Below are 21,608 nucleotides of genomic sequence, written 5' to 3'. Positions count from 1 at the left end.
AAAAATCGGCTTTTTCCGCGGCATCCAAAATTCAGCTTGTCTAGAAGTTTATTCCTGCCTCGACTCTGTCAAACATAATAGCAGACACTTCAGCTACAGGGTCTCTTTCCTAATAAGCCCATGCTAAACGGCACTGGCTTTTCCGTGCTTTAAGACTTTTGGTCTTGTGGAGTCCTTAGGGCTCTCTCGCTCTCTCTCTCGCTCTCGCTCTCTCTCTCTCTCTCTCTCTCTCTCTCTCTCTCACACACACACACAAAGGTGGGTTCGTTGACTCTTTTCTGCATCGCTGCCGGGTTGAAATGCAATATGACGCGGCTGCGCAGCCCTTTCATTCTCTCTCTCTCTCTCTCTCTCACTCGGTTACACACACACACATCCCACGCCCCCTCCCGGCCTGGTGATGTTTACGATTCGGGCTTCCTTGACATTTCTGAAGTAATTTAGTTAAGGGGAAATGAGTTGTTCCCAGTAGAGAGTGCAAACGAACGGAGGGGAGGTAGCCAGCGTGATAAACGGCGCTTTCATTTGGAGATCTCCAGAGCTCGTTTAAGGCTCATTTTCTGTATTAGCCCCCTTTGAGCTATTAAGGCACCAGGCGGCGAGCTTGGCTCCTCGGCTCGGGGCGGCCCCGCCAGGAAAACCCCCCGCAGAGCACCTGATCCGATCCCTGGGCCAGCGGACTGGAGGAGGATGAGAAGAGCGAATGGCTCTATCGTCGGGGGGAGGAAGACGCCCCCCTTCTCTTAATCTAAAGTGGCGAAGGGGGGTTAATACGATTTGGAGGGAGGCTGGTCAATGAGCAATCAATAAAGTAATAATGAGAGGGATGCGCTACATTAGCAGGCTTGGAAATCCAACGAGACATTAAAGAATCATTCGGAACTCTTCGGCGCTAACGCGTTAAGACGGGCGACTCGGCGAGGGGCTAATGACTGTCCCCAGAAAGAGGGCCCCCCAAACCCCCTGAGCCAAAGCTGACTTGGGAGGGGAAGGGGGAGGGCGGTTCTAGGGCAGCTTCCCCCTGCCTGAAGAGGAAAGAGGTGTGTGTACGTTTCCTTGGGTTTAACAGCTTATATGCAAATCCCGTTTTGGTAGCCTGTAAAAAAAAACTTAGTTGGTGGTTTAGAATCTAGTGTGTGAACTCAGGCACTCTTGCTTTAGTCCAGGGCGGTGGTTCTCAACCTTTCTAATGCCACCCCTTAATACAGTTCCTCATGTTGTGGTGACCCCCAACCATAAGTCTGCTGCCAATTCTCCCGACAGAGCTTTAAGCATATTGGCAGGAAGGTCAGAGGGACACCCCCTCTGCAAACACCTGATTGGTCGGATTGTAAAAATATACTGCTCAAAAAAATAACACATCCTAGATCTGAATGAACGAAAGATTCTCATGGAACACTTTGTTCTGTTCAAAGTTGAATGTGCTCAACAGCATGTGAAATTGATTGTCAATCGGTGTTGACGGTGTGAACAGTTTGATTTCACAGAAGTTTGATTTACTTGGAGTTACATTGTGTTGTTTAAGTGTTTCCTTTAATTTTTTTGAGCAGTGTATATTCCAAGGCGCCAGAATAGAATCTTTAGTTCCTAACACCATGGGAATTTTTTCTTTTCCCATGGTCTTAGGCGACCCCTATGAAATGGTGGGGTCCCGACCCCCAGGGGTTTCCAACCTTGGCAACGTTAAGCCTGGCGGACTTCAACTCCCAGAATTCTTTGCTGGCTGGGGAATTCTGGGAGTTGAAGCCCGCCAGGCTTAAAATTGCCAAGGTTGGAAACTCCTGCTTTAGGCGATAAGCTAAGGAAACTCCCACTCGGTGTGATGCCAGACCCCGATCACAAGATATTTTAATTTGCGTGGCTTATGGAACGATGTTTGCTGAGGTTCTCACCAAGAGAGAGAGAGAGAGGAGAGAGAGAGAGAGAGGAGAGAGAGAGAGAGAGAGAGAGAGAGAGAGAGAGAAAAGGGGGTATTAGTAGCTTCACCCATGGGGGTGGGAGTGGGGAAAGCGACACCTGCCAGCATATACCTGACTCGGCTTCCCATGGTTTCCAATGGAGCTTACTTCTGAGTAAGCGTGTTTCCCAGCCCTGCACCCTCATGAGTCGTTAATAAGTAACTAATTCCCTTAAACTAATTGTTATGTGTTTAAGGAAGAACTAATCTGAGTTAAGCGGGAGAATTGGTTCTCCACTCAAGCTTTCTTCTTCTTCTTCTTGCAATTATCTCTGCCAGGTCGTGTGCTGCTTCTATCCTGGGATAATTTATCCACCCCTTCCCCACTTCCCAGCTCAGCATCTACATTGATTGAATGGGACTGTAGATCGGGATCCCCCTTCACGGAATGGGGTAGGTAGGGCAGCCCTTCCAGGCTTGGATTTGGGGCGAGATACTTAGACTGCAACCCCAGAGGGCATGTGATTTGGAGAGGGTCGTTTTGGTGATGCCCGTCCCTGGTCTGTGGGCGAGGAAAGGGTTCTTCGTTCAAGGATGGAGGAGGGTGACCCTGGATATTTGCACCGGACCAGGCGGGTTCGTTCAGACAGTTGCAGGGCTTTGGAAGGTAGTAATACCATATCGCCGTTACTCTAGTAAGAAATAACAATAGGTTGGATGATTTCACCGTTCTGGATGCGGCAAGGGTGCAATTATTCCCGGCCAAGTGGAGTTATCGCTGGAATTGGCTTTAGGGGAAAATAATGTTAGGCGGATGACTGACAGGGAGAGGCAGCGAAACCTTTAAAGGGATCCTAGCTACTCATCCCGTGCCCGCGGGAAAATCAACCCGCCTGGGGAAACCGAGTGTTTTAAGAGGATAAAGGGTGGGCAGGCTTGCCCTTCTTCACTCCCCCGGGGTTTTAAAAGAAAGCTCCTGAAAACTAGCGTTGGAATATGGGACTCGGTGATGACCTTGGCGCAAGCGGATGAGAAGCATAGTCCTAGGATGGCATCAAGGGCCCGAGAACGTAATTGTCACCTATTGCCAATATGAAGATCAGTTAGAGAAATAGTTAACTCTAAAGCTACATTGTCTGTGTTGTCAAAATCTGAATGAGCCTAGAGTTTGCTTTTTCTTTAGTTTCCACGTCCAGTACCGGTACTCTGTTCTTATTAGTTGAGAAGACGTGTCCGACCCACTGCGACCCAGGGGTGGGCTACTGGGGGGTGGGGTAACTCAGTGGGGTAGCGAAAATAGAGCTCCACCCCAGAGCACCCAATTTGCAATGAAAGATTATGAAAGAAAATGTAGGGAGTCCTGCATAAGCCACACCCACAGTGTTGTAGTAAAAATTTTGGTAGCCCTTCATTGTCGCGACCCCATGGACAACATTCCTTCAGGCCTTCCTGTCCTCTACCATCCTCTAGAGTCCATTTAAACTCACCCCTACTGCTTCAGTGACTCCATCCAGCCACCTGGTTCGTTCTTCTGTTGCCCCCAACCTTTCCCAGCATTAGGCTCCTCTCCAGTGAGTCCTTCTCATTAGGTGGCCCAAATATTTGAGCTTCATCTTCAGGATCTGGCCTTCTAAAGAGCAGTCAGGGTATTCTGTAGCCCAGATATAATTGGCCTTAGTAACATAAACCATCGTGATCGGAACGATTTAAACTTAAAGCTATTGAGTTTAGTGAAATCTGCCCTTTTCGTACTGCAGGTGAATCTGGAAACGCGAGAATTTTATCTTCCATCCACTCCATGTGAAAAGGATCAGACACGGTTCTAACATGTCAGTCTGAGATACTTAGGTCTTCCAAAAAGTAATAATAATTGTCGCCTAAATCCTTTAATGGGATTTACTCTGAAAGGAGCTGGTATAGGATTGCAGCTGTGGTTTTCCACTCACATTCCAGATCGTGTAACCATGTGCGGTTTAGGATCGCCTATCCAGCAATGGAAATCCCCTCTGGTTCGGTTGGTTGCCGAAAGTAGCTGAGCTGAGTTTCTTCCAGCTAGGCAGAAGTGCCAAGAGATGGGCGAAGAAGGCTCTGTTTGTGACAAAGGACGGGCTCGAGTAAATCTGGAGTTTGCAAGCCCAAGACATCAACCTAAACCATGCACATTTCTGCCTATTACTTCCCTACCCCTTCCACCAGCTTTATTAACCAAATTGGATTCTTTATCATCTAGAATTATAGATAAAGTTAGATGTTCCTTGCAGTATTTGTGGCTGGAGGGGAAGGTGAGAGGAAACAGCTTTTGAAATATGGTAGTAGGGGTATGCTTAGAACTTAGAGCATCTTCTACACTTCCCCAAAAATGTCTCTGTGCTGAGAGGACAGACTACATCATGTGAAAGACAGCTGGGGGATGCTATGAAGACACTCTAAAACAGGAGTCTCTAAACCTTGGCAACTTTAGGCCTGATGGATTTCAACTCCCAGAATTCCCCAGCCAGTTTAAAGCTTAAAATTGCCAAGGTTGGAGACCCCTGCTCTAAGCTAGGGTGGGGGAGATAGTGGCCTGAAAGTGGCCACTAATCAAATATCTGAAATCTTCGTTCTTTAACTTTTAAGATTGACTTAGCCTTCCATCCTTCCGAGGTGGGTGAAATGAGGACCCAGATTGTTGGGGGCAATATGCTGATTTTGTAAACCACTTAGAGAAGGGCTGTACAAGCACTATGAAGCGGTATATAAGTCTAAATGCTAATGTTATTGCTAATCTTTTCATATTTTTCAGCGCTTTTAAACTTTTTATTACACTGTGTGTGTGTGTGTGTGTGTGTGAGAGAGAGAGAGAGAGAGAGAGAGAGAGAGAGAGAGAGAGATAGAATAAAAAATAAAACAAATAAACAGGAGGCAATGAAATGGATGGAGCCTTAATCTTGCCTGCCTATAAGTAAGGTTAGACGGTTTCATATGAGGGAGTGGGGCTGTTTCAACGAGTTTTTTTTAAATATATTTCTTCGGGAGAGGGGGAAAACAATGAATCTCCATACATCAGCGCCAGCTCTATAATCTCTGCCGGATTCCATTCTTACAGGGGTGGGGGTGGGGTGGGGTGGGGGTAACAAACCCATATAGGAAACTACACAGCTCAAAAAAAAAATAAAGGGAACACTTGAACAACACAATATAACTCCAAGTAAATCAAACTTCTGTGAAATCAAACTGTCCACTTAGGAAGCAACACTGATTGACAGTCAATTTCACATGCTGTTGAGCAAATGGAATAGTTGTGCAAATGAAATATTCAGTGAGAGTATTTCATTCATTCAGATCTAGGGTGTGTTATTTGAGTGTTCCCTTTATTTATTCATGAGCAGTATATTTCACCATTGCACACGTGAAGGTATTTAAACTTTCGAGTCAAAGCGCAAACCAACTCCCCCCCCCCCCCGCACACACAGCGATCCTCTGAGGCGCAACTGCTTCTGCTCTGCCATTGGGGGATCCCCACCAAGAGAGATCCGTTTTTGGCTTTTTGCCACCGCCGCCTTCCAACCTAGCTGAAATATATGCGCGGAAAATGGTAAACATGTCAGGGAGCGAAAAGTGTCACGCTGGGCTGCTTTATGCTCCATTTCCTTGCCGTATCCGGCTGCTGCCGTCGTCAAGCCGGCCTCGCTCGACGACCAGCTCCCCTTTTCGGGAACGACGCTCCTCGTAATTACTAACGAACCAAGCGGAGGCTGCGGTGAACTTAAAACGTTCTCACTTTTTCAATGGAGAAGCTCTGGAGAAATTGGTTGGGAAAGCGGCGGAGCAAGAACGAGGGACGGTCCCCAACGGATGACGAAATTAAAAGTGGCCGCTCGTTTCACGAATTTGCCATTTTTAAAAGGGGGGAGGAGGAGAAGCAAAGCGTTCCCAAAGCGAACTTAAGTTTGAATCTTGACATGAAAAACGGAGGCGGATTGAGGAGAGGAGCAAATGAAGTTATGGGATCGACCCGCCCTCCCCTCCGGCGCGAATTATTAGCAGGACTGAGGAGGGGCAGGGAAGGAGAGCAGCGGTTGCATCCTTTACAAAAGCCCAATTTTGGGGGTGTAAATATTTGTAAATATTCTTCCACGCATAAAAGCGTTGCCGAACAAGCCTAGCCTGGAGTTTATTCTGGGATTAGTGGAGTTACAAGCCACAGCCTTTGTTTTAAAGGGTGGTCGTGCAGCGTGAGGAATATCAATGCCTTGAAAAATGAGGGGAGAGCAGTCTAGAACATGGACTGATAGCTGTTAGTTTTACTATACTGTACTGTATTTTAATTTTGGCCTGGTAGCTAAAGCAGGATGGAATGTAGGTCTTCTTAACTGAACTAGACTGGTTCCCTTTACGTGGCTGCAGATAATAATAATAATAATAATAATAATAATAATAATAATAATAATAATAATAATAATAATAATAATAATAATTATTATTATTATTATTATTATTATTATTATTATTATTAATTAGATTTGTATGCCGCCCCTCTCCGAAGACTCGGGGTGGCTCACAACAACAATAATAACACTGTTACAATGTAAACAAATCTAATATTAAAAACATCTAAAAAACCCATCATTTAAAAACCATGCACCACACGCATACCATACATAAAAAATATAAAAGCCTGGGGGGGATGTCTCAATTCCCCCATGCCTGGCGATACAGGTGGGTCTTAAGCAATTTACGAAAGACAAGGAGGGTGGGGGCAGTTCTAATCTCTGGGGTGAGTTGATTCCAGAGGACCGGGGCCGCCACAGAGAAGGCTCTTCCCCTGGGGCCCACCAGATAACATTGTTTAGTCGATGGGACCAGGAGAAGGCCAACTCTGTGGGACCTTATCGGCCACTGGGATTCATGTGAAAGGAGACGGTCCCTAAGGTATTCTGGTATGATGCCATGGAGGGCTTTATAGGTCATTACCAACACTTTGAATTGTGACCGGAAACTGATTGGCAGCCAATGCAAGCCACGGAGTGTTGGAGAAACGTGGGCGAACCTAGGTAATCACACAATGGCTCTCGCAGCCGCATTCTGCAGTTTCCGAACACTTTTCAAAGGTAGCCCCATGTAGAGAGTGTTGCAGTAGTCGAACCTCGAGGTGATGAGGGCATGAGCGACTGTGAGCAATGACTCCCTGTCCAAATAGGGCCGCAACATAAGCTTGTGTTTCTTTGATAGGAAGACCCACATAGTACAATCATGAGCTCATCTGGACAGAATCAGGCTGCAGGAGTGTATTTTGTTGAAAATAGCAATCCTATAGTAGAAATGTTAGTAGCTAAGTCTTTCTTCTGCTTCCCTTGTGAATCTTGTAAGGCAATGGGGTTCTATCATTAGAAATAGACCACCTATCCCACAATTGTAGCTGGCAAGGGCAATTAGCAATTGCAGAAGGAGCAGGTTCATAATGATTTCAATCAGTGCCTATTATGATTCCATTATGATTTCAGTGACTATTTCAACAATGATTAAATAACCTTGCAATGGGGAAATCCTTTGCGCACCTAGCTAGTATGGAGAATGAAGGTAAATAGTTTAGCCTGGAGTTTATTCTGGGATTAGTGGAGTTACAAGCCACTGGCTTTGTCTAAAGGATGGACATGTAGCTAGAAGAACATCAATGCCTTGAAAAATGAAGCGAGAGCAGTCTAGATTGTGGATGGGGTTGGTGATTTTGAATTGACCCATACACAAGGGGTTTTGAAATGACTGGCAATAGCATCACATATTCATTGGGGAAAGAATGGGCGGTGGACTTTTTTGCTGCTGTTTGTGCCTTTTCAAGAGTTATTGGAGGAAGCATTGAGAAATTCTACAGTTTTGAAGCTGAACACCTCTCAATGCTGTTGCCTTTTTGGTATAATGCGAAGAACAAATCTTAATAAATCATATTTCTTTGAGTGGGATTTTAATCTCATGTGTATATGGATGTATTTGTGTGGGACCTTACAATTTTGGACAGGAGCATACCTTACTTTAGCCTCTGGAACAATTGTTATTATTTGCCATGTTCTGGAGCTTAATTCTAGGATTTTAAATTGGGTCTGTAGCTTCAGCTAAATCTAGACGTCTGGAATCTTTACTGCACATGGAAATAAGTTTTTAAAAAAATGTCCCTTGATCTTAGAAAAAATGGCAAGAGAGACATGTAAATTAAAATGAAGCATCAATTACCAAATGAGCCTTGTTTTATAGCTTTATCCTATTATGCACACCCCCTTGCTCTGATGTATACACCTAATGCGTGTATCTTGAGTAACTGAAATCACCAAATTGCATTACCTCTGGCAACAGCTTTAATATTAAAACAATTATACAGATCTACAGAATTTGATCCCCCTCCCTTTTGTTTCTTCCATGGGAAACTTGCTTTTTTCTTTTTTAAGAAGCGTTAAGTAATGTACAAAAGATGGAATACAGATTAGAGCTTGTATCCCTGGTGCTATGAAGTAGCAGTAGATATGAGGCAGAGGCAGAGACTTGGCAGAACTCTTGGTGTATTTGCACAAGTCATCAAGCTGTTTACAAAAGAATTGACGCTTTTTAGGTTTTCCTTTCTCCCAAGGTACATACAACAGGAAGCAGGCAGGCACAGTCTCTTCTGTCTCTGTGGAAACTATTCTGTATAGATATATATTTGACAAAATTAAATGCAGTCTGTAAATATTCAAAGCCAATAAGTGTGTCTGTAATAAAGAGCTTGAGGTCCTTCAGTAGAAGGGTTTGGGGGCGGGTGTCTAATGACACCTATTCTATCTTACACTACCCACATTTTTAAAACATGAACCAATTATTTGCATTGAAGCAGCTTGGAACTCCAATATCTGCAGTTCACACCAGATTTGTTGGAGCAACGTATACTGTAACTCCCCAAATTTCATGATAATTTGAGATCAGATGCAGAGCACCATATTGGGGAAGACTGTTGTAAAAACAAATAGAAGTTAGCTTTTTTGTTTGTTGCCCTACCAATAGCAGGCATCTGGCTAGAGACATTTGTCTGGGGGAAAGAGGCTATAGACTGATAGCTGCTAGTCTTGCTATATTTTAATTTTGGCCTGGTACCTAAAGCAGGATATAGGTCTCATTGATTTAACTAGACTGATTCCCTTTACATGGCTGCAGATAAGCTTGTGCTTCTTTGATACAATTATGAGCCAGTCTGGACAAAATCAGGCTGCAGGAGTATATTTTGTTGAAAATAGCAATTCTATAGTAGAAGTGTTAGTAGCTAAGACTTTCTCTGGTTCCCTTGTAAATCTTGTTGAAGGCAATGGGACTCTTTCATTAGAAATGTGCAGCCTCTTTGAGCTGTCCTCTCCCAAAATTGTAGCTGGCAAGGGCAATTAGCAAATGCAGAAGGAGCCGTTTCATAATGATTTCAATTATCAGTGCCTATTATGATTTCATAATGATTTCAGTGCCTATTTCAACAATGATTAAATAACCTTGCAATGGGGAAATCCTTTGCTATTAAGCTCCCCTAGCTAAAGATGAGGCCATCTTTACCTTCATTCTCCAATGAAGGTAAAGATGGCCTCAGGTTGCACTCAACTTCAGCTTCCTACGTAGATACAGTTATGTGGGTTTTCTTCAGATCCATAGTTTGCCATTTTGTTCTTCAGGTTTTGGGGGTTTTTTAAAGGAAAATGTTCCATCTAGCCTCGTAGTGTTCTGAATATTTAATCAAACACGACCTTTCACAGTTTCCAAGAACTTTGGCCAGGGCTGCCACAATTCAGAATACACTGAGTAGGGATTAAAACCACAGCAAAAGCCATATTTTAACAACCACTTTGACAGATCAGGCACAGGTTACCATTACCAATAGTGCTATTCAGAAAGGGTGTTAGCTCCATGATGTTCAGGTGGCCAATTTAAGCTGTGAAAGAAAGCTAATTTCTGCCAAGTTTATGTTGCCATTTCTGCCATTCCAAGTACAAGTTTTCTACTGCCTCTGCCAAAAAGATTTCATAAAACTACACTTTTTATTATTTAAAAAAAAATCTCCAGAGACTCATGGAACCTATTACCATGATCCGTTAATTAATCCTTTAACTTCCTTGGTTTGATCTTGGTTCCTATCCCTGTTTCTGTAACATGCTGTAGTTATTTCTGTCTTTGGTATGTGGGTGCCACTTTATCCATTGTATTCCAAGTGTATGTAGCAACCTGTTGCCTAATTCTAGAAGTCTTTAGACATTCCTTGACTCCATCAGGATATAGCTGGACACAAAATCAGAACTGGAGTCCTTGGTCACTCATTGCCACTACCATCTTTACTTTCCAACATTAGTTGAAGACCAGGTTTTCATGCTATGCATTGTATCGTCAGCGATCCTACTTCTTTCTGTTTTGGTTCTCCTTCCTTACCAAGGAGTTATCTGGCAGTTGGGCTATTTCTGAACATAGGTTTAGTGCTGTACCCGTGTCCTGAAATAGCCTGACTGGCAGGTAACAGATGCAAAGAATGGACTGAACTTAGCAGGGGCATTGAGGAAACTCCTATTCATTTCACACTTATTTCTATGGCTGTTACCTGGTCTATTAAAGAATATGGTATTGAGGATGGTGGATAAAAATAGCCCAGTTGACAGAGCAGAGACTGGAGGATGGATTGCAAGAAGCATTTTGAGAGCTCATATGTTAATGAAATTGGACAAAGCTTACCTGTCTAGATATTGGTGCCTTCCTCTTAGATCCTGATTTGAAAGTGAATGCTTGGTGGATATCAGAGAGGCTGGGCTTGAAATAGTTTAGAATGGAGAATGAATTGGCTGAACTTTCAAAGCTTCACCCTAGAAAAATCAAAGTTCATCTTTTTAAGTATGAGATCACAATCAACAACAATGAGAAAACCAACATCAGAATTATAGCCAATTTTCTTTGAAGAAGGCCCATTTGGTAATTTGCTTACACTGAACCCAGATTTAGAACATTTCTCTCAGACCTGGGATTTCTGCAATTGTCACAGGCTATGTTGAGGGCTTCTGTCATGGTAATAATACAGAATTTGTATAAAACAGTGGAAAGTTTATTTTCTTCTTAGAGGTTCTAGTACTGCTATTCTACACTACTTGCACCTGATAGTGCTCAAATTACTTCATCTTTTGTCATTAATACACAATGTTTCTTATATGTAGATATTTGACTACTTATCATACAGAACTTTCATTATTTTGTTTATTAAACACATTCTTGAAGCGTCAATAGTCCCAAGCAGAGCTTCTTTCTCATCTTACAATAAGGCCTGTAGTATTCTTTATTATGAAGATGTTGGAGTAGATTTGGAAATCCTGTTGTAAGGGCTTTTTTCTTTGCTCTTTATAGATTGAGACTCTCCCAATGATACACAAATATATCAGGAACCTGAATACTTCGTTATCAATGACTGGCAGAAAAAATGAGAGTAGAGATATCCAGGGAGCATTTATGTAAATTAAAGTGATTTGTTGTTAATCAGCATACTTGCTGTTAAACTATAAGCACACATATCAAATATGATAGGGTTTTTTTTAGATTCAGTTGTAAATATTCTTGTCAGAAATAAATTGCTTATTGTATATTGGTTTTAGGCAGGGTTATTTTTGGAAGGGGAAAGAGGGTTACAGAGAACTTTATAGCTAAATTAGCTTTGAAAAAATAAAATTGGTTTAATGTAATTGTCTTAGCATCCATTGTTCCTGCAAGAAACATGCTGACAAAACCAGAGGATCTTAAGGAGTATGAATAGTATATTTTTACAATTTCACATATGCCACAAATAATTTTTATTCATTTTGTATAATTAAATTTATTTTCTTTGTTCATATTCCAAGTTAAATATATACATAAGAAAAATGTTTTCAAAGGCGATATATTGGCTTTTTTGGCTTGTTAAATTAAAAAGAAAAAATATTTTAAGGCATATTAAGTCAATATTAAGAAAAATGATCTAGCTGAGTCATTCTGTTTCTCAAATTTAAATTACAAGCTCTTTAGGTTATTTTTCTTTTCTTGTTAGTGGAATAATAAACAGCTTATAACAAATGTGTTTTTTATCAATACACATTAACCTTTACAGCCTATATCATCATCAGAGATCCCTATTTAGACAGGATTGTAGTTATTATTATTTATTTGCACCCATATTTTTCTCTGGTAGCCCAAGGCACAATTAGTTTTTTCCTATTTTTTTCGTACAAAAACAACCTCTTCTGAGGAGGGCTAATTTGAAAAAGAAATACTTTTTTTTTTTGGCAATCCTTTTGAATACCAGTATTATATTCAAAAGTAAAATACAGGTAACAACACCCCCCCCCCCCCCCGTGATGGGTTCTAAATCACATTGTAACCAGTTTGCGCACACACGCTCATGTCTCTGCACATGCACAGAAGAATCTGGGACAGGTGGATGGAGCCTCCCGCCACCGCCACTCGAAGTTCGTAGAACCAGGCTCTACTGGTAGCAACCCACCACTGGTACCACCTCCATTTATGACCATTTAATGATTGCTGGAAATGACAATGGACCTGGAAAACGGTCCTTGCATTTAACACTCTCTCAGTATCTCTGCAGTCATAGGATCAAAATTTGGGTCATCATATATTTATGAGGGTTGCAGTGTCCTGTGACCTGATTGCTATTTCCAATCTTCCAGAGGACTTCTGACAAGCAAAGTCAATGGGGGAAGTTGAACTTGCTAAATGGCCATATGATTTACTTAACCTCTGCAGCAAAAAGATTATAAAATTCGCCATGACTCACTTTGTTTGCATTGTTCAGTGACAGAAATTGCAGTCCAAACTGTGTTTGTAAATTGATGGCTACTTGTTGTGAACCAAATGTTTATTATTTTTCTATTTATTGTAATGTTTTAAAAATATTACCCAGATGCAATATAAATAGGTACATGTTTAATAAAGAAATATATTTAAATGTATAATTAAAAATACAATATAACCAATATTAGTTCTGACAGAAAAAACCAGTCATTTCTGACTTGAAAACTAACAGTTATGTTATAAGTTGAGTAAGTTTTGTTCTAACCATTTGCTGAGGAAATTATCGATAAGAGTCAGGGTGGTGCAACAGGTAGAGGGCTGTACTGCAGGCCACTGAAGCTGACTGTAGATCTGTAGGTCAGCGGTTCAAATCTCATCACTGGCTCAAGGTTGACTCAGCCTTCCATCCTTCCAAGATGGGTTAAATGAGGACCTGGATTGTGGGGGAAATATGCTGGCTCTGTTTAAAATTGCTATTGCTAACATGTGGTAAGCCGCTGTGAGTCTAAGGAGAAGGGCGGCATAAAAATTGAATAAATAAATAAATAAATAAATAAATAAATAAATAAATGCTTGGCCTACATATTATTCATGATTAAGAAAAAGTGCAAAAATGTTTATCAGAATCACATTTTCGCTGCAATATTCTAATACATGAAATGTATCCTAATATGACTATCAAAAGCCGATGTGGGGCAGTGGGTAGAGTGCAGTACTGTAGGCTGCTAAAGCTGACAGCTAGATCTGCAGGTCAGCAGTTTAAATCTTGTCACTGGCTCAAGGTTGACTCAGCCTTCCATCCTTCCGAGGTGGGTAAAATCAGGACCCGGATTGTGGGGGCAATAGGCTGGCTCTGCTAAAAAGTGCTATTGCTAACATGTTGTAAGCCACCCTGAGTCTAAGGTGAAGGGCAGCATTTTAAAAAAGTCAAATAAATAAATAAAAGGGAATGTTAGGGCCACAGTATATATTATACAACATACATGTTCACATTTAAGCTAAAAAATTGCTATAAGAAAAAAATGTAAGAGGTTAGGAGCCACTAAAAGAGTGATTTATTAATTAATTTATTAATTGGATTTCTATGCCGCCCCTCTCTGAGGACTCAGTGAACCTTTTTTGGTTTGCATGCCAAAAAAGGGTGTGTATGCGTGCCAGCACACACACCCATTCCCTCTCTCCATGCACCCGCCCCACCACACTGTCCCTGTGCATGCGCACAACCCCCTCCAGCTTCCGTGCATGCACACAAGTGTCACTGAAGCCTGGGACAGTGAAAAAACAGCCAAAATGGAAGTTTGGAAAAATGGACTTGTGGTCTGCTCATTGTGCTGCTTTTTGCATTCTGGAGCACGAAAATCAGCACAATGGGCAAACCGGAAGTTTGTTTTTCCAAACTTCCTGTTTGCCCATTGGCCGGCTTTTCGCACTCTGGGACTTCAAGGAAGCTTCTCTAAAGCCTCTGGAGGGTGAAGCAGCCTTCCCCAAAGCCAAAAATTAGCTGGCCAGTGTGCAAATGAACGCTGGAGCTGACATAGGGCAACACTTCCTCCAAGATGGCTCCAATATCCTCCAATATGGCTTCACGTGCCACCTGTGGCATGCCTGCCATAGGTTCACCACCACCGCACTAAAATATACAACACAATGTATCTTTTTAATGTTATGGTATGTAACTTAGTCTGTGGGACCTGGGCCTGTATGTACACAACTGCCAATTTCACATATGCAGGCATGGAATTCAAAATGTAAAAATAAATCTCTAAATCTGGGGCCCATCAGAGCTGTGATTTCCCCTATTTTTCCATGGCAAAATGATAAAAGTTTTTTTTTTCTGGTCAAGTGCTATTGAATTAATTTTGTCAGATAGGCCAGATGAAAAATATGACCAGATGATCTAATTCTCCTTTACTTTAATGGTATCTTGTAATTCTGAATGTAACCCCCCCCCCCAATCACTTTATACCCTGATAATTTAGGGATGGCCCCTCCTTAGAGCCTTGATCTGCTCCTATGCAGGCTATTTTCCCTAGACAGTATCTTTATTGGTCTCCCAAAATCATTCCCACATACTATTACATTCTTCCTGAGCAGAGAGTAAAGCCTTCAATAAGTGTAAATGCTTTGGTCCCTCATACATAAAGAATTACTTTGGGGTGGCTTACTTTTCCAAATGTACTGTATGTTATCTGAGGTTATCTAGCCTGCTAGGGGAATTAAAAAGCTGAATCAGCATTTCAATTTTTTAAATTACAGGTAGTCCTTGACTTATAACCATTATTTAACAACTGATCAAAGTTATGAAATCACTGAACCAGTCCTTGCACTTATAATCATTACAATATCTCAATTGTAAAATTCTGGCCTTTGGCATTTATTTACAACGGTTCCAGCATTTTGAGGTCACTTGATTGCCATTTGTCACCTTGCTAGAGTAGCTTCCAACAAGCAAAATTAACAGGGGAAGCTGGATTAAAGTGAATCCGGCTGAGTGATTTGCTTAATGACTACAGCAAAAAGGTCGCAAAAATAAGGTATGACTTGCTTAGTAATTGTGATCATAAGTGAAGAACTACCTGTATACAGTACTTTAAACACATAAAGGAAATGCTTATGCTCACTAAATCATGTAACTTCTCATGATGATTTTCTTCTACAATTCTAAACCCATAATTTTATTCCTGTTTGTAACTATTTTAAAATAATGCAATGAATTTATTTTGTTGTATGATACTGGAAGATGTTTTCATGAAAGGCGACATATGAAACATGAAATGAATGACAGCCACTTCTCTAAAAATAGTTTGAAATGCTTTTTATTATTCGGTAGGAAACTCTTTGGGATGAATGCAATTATGAGCTCTGGGGGCTGCCTTGACAAGCTGATCTTGCCCATAATGCTTTCCTCTCTTCCTAGTTCCAGTTCCTCCAAAGTCTGTTACTTCTCTGATGATGAACAAAGATGGCTTCCTTGGTGGTGTGTCTGTAAACACAGGTGAAGTGTTTTGTTCGGTACCTGGGAGGCTCTCCTTGCTCAGTTCGACGTCCAAGTACAAAGTCACTGTTGGAGAAGTTCAACGGCGCCTTTCACCCCCTGAGTGCTTAAACGCTTCCCTCCTTGGAGGAGTCCTTAGAAGGTAAGCCATGAGGCAGGCCAATCTGTACTTTCGGATGGGATTAAAACTGCATTAAGGTTACTACAAGCAGCCATTGAGGTTAAGAGTGAATGCATGAGAGATATACAAAGTGGTCTGGAGGTCATTGCCACTGGCACCCATTATATTATGACAATCATATTACACAGTTAATTAATTCTGTAAGAGTGGCCACTTTCTTTAAATAATCAAAAACTGCTTATTTCTGTGTTAGATTTCAGATCAATATCCTGGAGTTTATCTTTTAAAGTATTTTGCAGCTTCAAGAGTATTCCAACATGGAGTTGTCTAGGTGTTAAGTAGATATAGGTAAAAGTCTTTTTACTAATATCCCACCTTTACTGCTCAGCTAGGGTTGAGGAACAACATTATATTGTTCCTGATTTTAGCATTGTTTCTGTTTGCATTTCTTAATATTGTCATAAGCTATGCCACAAATTGTCTAGAAGTTTTAAATTTATTGATATGATTTGAGATTTGATTTGATTTGATTTGATTTGAATGCTGCCCCTCTCCATAGACTCGGGGCGGCTTACAACAATAGTAAAACAACATATAACAAATATAATATTTAAAATAGTTTAAAAGACCCTAATTTAAAAACCAAACATACACACAAACATACCATGCATAAATTGTATAGGCCTAGGGGGAAGGGAATATCTCAGTTCCCCCATGCCTGACGACAGAGGTAGGTTTTAAGGAGCTTACGAAAGGCGAGGAGGGTGGGGGCAATTCTGATCTCTGGGGGGAGTTGGTTCCAGGGGGTCGGGGCCGCCACAGAGAAGGCTCTTCCCCTGGGTCCCGCCAGACGGCATTGTTTCATTGACGGGATCCGGAGAAGGCCAACTCTGTGGGACCTAACTGGTCGCTGGGATTCGTGCGGCAGAAGGCGGTCTCGGAGATATTCTGGTCCAATGCATGAAGGGCTTTATAGGTTATAACCAACACTTTGAATTGTGACCGGAAACTGATCGGCAACCAATGCAGACTGCGGAGTGTTGGTGTAACATGGGCATACTTAGGGAAGCCCATGATTGCTCTCGCAGCTGCATTCTGCACGATCTGAAGTTATAATTGAATTATTTTAAAATAATTGATGGTTATGAATTTTATAATTTACCATTTAGTTTAGTATATTGCACTAGAGGAGAATGAAGGAGCAGATGAGGTTTCAAATGCATAAAATATCTTAAGCAATCATTTAGAACTCTATTCCTCTTCCCAGTATAAATTTATAATATTCATTTACAGAATTGCTATAAAAATTCATAAATATGATTGGAAACTATGAAAGAAGGAATAGGTTCCTGATTATTTTGCACTCCCTTAATTTTAATGATAGCATTATTAACAAAATATTATTATTGGGACTTATAGAATGCAAGTCTTTCATGAAAAGCCCTTGAATAAACATAGACACAGTATTTGTCTTAAGCATAATAAGAATGGATAAAATAGGGATGAAAAATTCCACAATGGAAAAGAGTAAACAGTGAATAAGGACTAGTGCCAGTTAGTTCAAAAATGACTTATAGATATGTGACCAAACCAGAAGACCCAAAACCAATGAAGATATGAAAACAAAAGGGATTAATAAAAACTCTGAATGGATATTTTTAAACTGGAAAAGTGACTATTAAAATGTTATTCACTTGTAAGTAAAGTACATAAAGTGATGCACAAAGATCGTGAGGAAAACTATTTTTGTATAGAAATCAGAAGAACACAGTCCTTGTTTCTGTGGCAAACAATTTAAAGAAAATATCAATTTAATGTGAAAAAGATGAATTTCAGAGCTAGGCATTCTTTGGGAAGGATTCTGAAAATAAAACGTCCAGTATCAGTTCACTGAAAATCTATAATACAGCTACATTTGGAAACTACATAGTTCTTATCATTCAGTCTCAAGTAACAATATTGTAATGTTGGCGAAAATTCGTGGGGGGGGGGGAGAAAGAAATCAGAATAAGTGAAGGACCTAATAGCCAGGAATGGGTTCCTCTCGGTTCCGGTGAACTGTTAGCGACTGATTTGGTTGGTGCTGGTCCATAGGCACCGCCATCTTTTTAAAATATACCTTCTGAGCATGTGCAGAAGCCAAGTTTCCAGCACTGTGCACATGGTTGCCATCTTGTTTTTGGTTTTATATTTTTTCTTTAAAAAAAAATTGTCACTGGACATGCATGTGCACATGTCCACAAGGCCACACCTAAGTGATATGGGAGGAAATGAACCAGCAGTGAGGTAAGTAGGAACCCACCCCTGCTAATAGCATTATTATGTAGCATTATTGTTATTTCCTTAGGTAAAAATTGAGGTAAAGCAGATATAACAGAAATTTAAAATTACACAACAGGGAAGAAGTTGATAGAGAGGAATTATTTTATCTTTTTCAGAACTTGGGATTTTATTTTTTATTAAACAAACCAACTCAAACAGAGCTGACTTCGGGTGCGGTGGTGGGATTTAATTTTTTTATTACCAGATTTGTGGGCATGGTCTGGTTGGTGTGGTGTGGCTTGGTGGGCGTGGCAGGAGAAGGATACTGTAAAATCTCCATTCCCTCCTCACTCCAGGGGAAGGTACTGCAAAATCCCCTTTTCCTCCTGATTGGCTGGGATTCTGGTACCAGAGAATAGATGGGGGTGGGACCACTCAGAGGTGGTATTTACTGGTTCTCTGAACTACTGAACTACTCAAAATTTCCACTACCGGTTCTCCAGAACTGGTCAAAACCTGCTAAAACCCACCTCTGTCCAGGTGGCTTAGAATATTTTATTTTATTTTTTAAAAACCATCATATAACAAAACTTCTAAAAACAACGACCACATACCTTACCTCCCCTGGGATCAATAATACAATTAGATTAGCCAGAGAGATTTCCTTCAGATAGTATACACAACTTTCCTCCATTTTCTCCACAACCACCCTGCTACATAGCTTAGACTAAGAGACTGACTGACCCCAAGTCACTTAGTGAAACTGAATCTCCCTGGTCCTAATCCAGCACCTCAACTACAGCACTGTGGCTATTAGTAGCTATTCCAGGATCAACAGTATTTAGAACAATAAGAGACGACTTTGCTCTTATATACTGGCTGGAAATTCTCAGAGTGGCATTTGAAGGCATGAGGTCAGAAAAAGGTTGTCCTAAAATCAACACATCCAATTTCAGAAAAACTGTAAGGTCTTCCAGAAACAACCAGACTCTAAACACAAATTTCCAAATCTATGTTATCTGGGGCTATGCTACTCAATTGTTTGGACCCTTTGTAAAGATACATGCTGTGAGAATGATCATATCTCCCTAGTTATATGGGTTGTATTTATTGATTTTGACTATTAGAAATTAAAACTGGAAAATATTACAATATTTGACTTTGAGATTCCCTGAGAGCCCCCCTCCCCACTCCACCCTTTGAGAACCATTGCTCTAGTTTAGAAGATGCTAGTGGAGATCTTGTCTGTTACTCACAGGCAATGATCAGCCAAGTCAGTTATCACTCTTATCCTTCAAATTGATCAACCACTGACCACCTCACTGGATTTCACTGGATCCCTGCCTTGGAAATGAGTTCTTCACAAAAACAAATACATTGCTGATGCATCCTCTCTCCAATAGTCTCCTACATATATTTGTGATTATTTCATTCATTTGTCATAAAAAAAACCATGCAAACTGAGGGGAAGGGATTGATGATTATTTGAAAAACAATATACACGTGGAACCTTAAACTCTTTGAAAGGCACTTCCAGCTGCCCAAACTTCTCTCCTGATGAAGGCCTAACAGCCATGTTGCCTTTCAATTCCTTCCTCTTGACTGTGCCTGCCAGCTGCTACAATAGGATTGCACCTTTTCTGGCAGTGCTAAACCCTCATTTTCTGAAGTAGTAGTTATTGCATTGTGTTATTACTGCTGCTGCTTTAAAATTATTATTATACACTTCTTATACAAAAGCATGCAGAAAACCTACTGGATTTTGTTATTTCACACCATGAATACATACTAATCAAATCAGAAATTGTTGCATATTGATTCAGATCAGGGTTATGATCTGCGTATGTATATGTTTTTGCTTTTTATTATATTGGAAAATTTAAATAAAGTTTTAAAAAATAGGTGGGGGGGGGGAGAATACATACTTTCACAAATATGCCCTACTTTGCTGAGGGTGATGGCATAATCTCCCTTTCCACACCAGGCCATACTTCGTCTTTTTACTTCTTAGTCTCTGTGCTAAGAGTTTTGTGTTTTGTAAGCAGAATTACAACAGAAACAACCACAAACCACCACCCTTATAGCACGGCTAAAGTAACACTGCTGGTGACGTAGTTTTCTAAGAACAACCAATTTGTTCCTGGTAGTAGCAAGACCAAAGCTGACATCACACACACACACACGTACGTGTTCACTTGCAGCCAGCAAAATTCAGGTTGCAACGGGCCCGGCGAGACTCTCTTGCTAAGGGCGGCGTTTCTTTCTCGCCCCGTAGCATCCTGGGGCCTCCGCTGTGCTCGTTGCTTGCACACCAAGCCTGGTGCCCAAAGCCGGAACTCTGGTGCCTCCCACACCTCAGCCCCCGTTCCTCTTCTCTCTCTCACACACACGGACGCTCGCTCGCTGTCTCTCCCGGGGACACCCGTCGGAGTTTTAAATCCCTGCGTTCCTTTTTTTTTTTGTCCTCACTGCAGAGCCAAATCGAAAAACGGGGGGCGATCGTTGCGAGAGCGGCTAGAAAAAATCGGTTTGAATTTACCAGCCGGCAGGCGCAAAGCGGCAAATGTCACTTTACTCACCTCCCTGGTGGAAGGTAAGCAGACTTTCTGTCCATTTCGATTTCTTCTCAAACCCCCCCCCCCGCCGCCCCAACCTCCTCTGGCGACACTTCTGGGCGAGGAAAGGTTTGACATTTTGTAAAGTTGCGTCGAATTGTTGTTGCTGTGGCATGAAAAATCTGCCATGCAGAAAATCAAGGCTCATTGCATATCCCAACTGGGGCTGTGTTTAAGATTCAGCAAGATTGGCATTTCCTTTTAAGTAACAGTGTTACATGAATTCTGCAGTTGCCGGCTAAATTTTATTCATGTTTAAACGGTACTTCTAAAATTAAACACTGTTGTCATATATACTTGTTAGGAGGGGTTATGATATCTGTCCTCATGGAAGAGGAAGATACTTCAATTAAAACAGTTTGAGGAAGGAGGGAGGGAATGAATAACAGTCCCTCCAAACTAATTTCCCCAGCCTACTGAAATTTATACACAACACAGAAAAGGAAGTGCCACAGTATTTGTTGATTCCCAAATAAATATACATAGGACTAAAAGTTCTGGAAAATATTTATTTATTTTTAAACTTATTTGCTGTTTATCTCACCAGTGTTACTTTAGGCAGCTTAAAACCACAAATGAAAAGAAATGTAAACGTAACAGTAGCAAGATAATACAAGTATAAAATAAACAATGAAATAAATGATGAAAATACAGGAACATGAGATTAAAAGTTGGGCCAGGGGAAGCATGGAATTGAGGGTGGGGAGGAAAGATGGGATTTGTTATCAACCTAGTAGCCACCTCCAGTGTGGTACTCCCCCTTTGGGTCCCCAATAAAACAAGCTGTCATGTAATACTTAGAAAATAAATAAAAGTTTGTCATATGTTTTCTTGGACAAAAGAACATTTCAGCAGGCTAATAGCTAAATACTGAATATACCACTGATTAAAGAGGAGTAATAACAAGAGAAGTTATAGGGC

At 41.1% G+C, this 21,608-nt stretch overlaps 1 protein-coding gene across 11 annotated transcripts in view; it reads left to right on the top strand.

Moving 5' to 3' along the window:
- TFAP2B (transcription factor AP-2 beta) overlaps positions 1-21,608 on the top strand; it is a 70,530-nt gene that overhangs the window by 19,676 nt on the left and 29,246 nt on the right. For 9 of the 11 annotated variants that reach the window (XR_011557356.1, XR_011557354.1, XR_011557355.1 and 6 more), the window contains exons 5-7: positions 2,237-2,350; positions 15,612-15,831; positions 20,547-20,665. Coding sequence is in view for 3 of the 11 variants with exons in the window: in XM_070732514.1 (XP_070588615.1) it covers positions 2,237-2,350; positions 15,612-15,831; positions 20,547-20,665 (453 nt within the window). In the remaining 8 variants the exon portion in view is untranslated. The remainder of the gene's footprint in view (positions 1-2,236; positions 2,351-15,611; positions 15,832-20,546; positions 20,666-21,608) is intronic. The other 2 variants (XR_011557358.1, XM_070732516.1) reach the window with 1 other exon arrangement.

This window comes from Erythrolamprus reginae, chromosome 1 (genome assembly GCF_031021105.1).
Source record: "Erythrolamprus reginae isolate rEryReg1 chromosome 1, rEryReg1.hap1, whole genome shotgun sequence".
In the NCBI taxonomy this organism is placed as follows: Eukaryota; Metazoa; Chordata; class Lepidosauria; order Squamata; family Dipsadidae; genus Erythrolamprus; species Erythrolamprus reginae.
The sequence above is the reverse complement of the archived record's forward strand: the minus strand, read 5'-3'. Positions and strand labels throughout refer to the sequence as shown.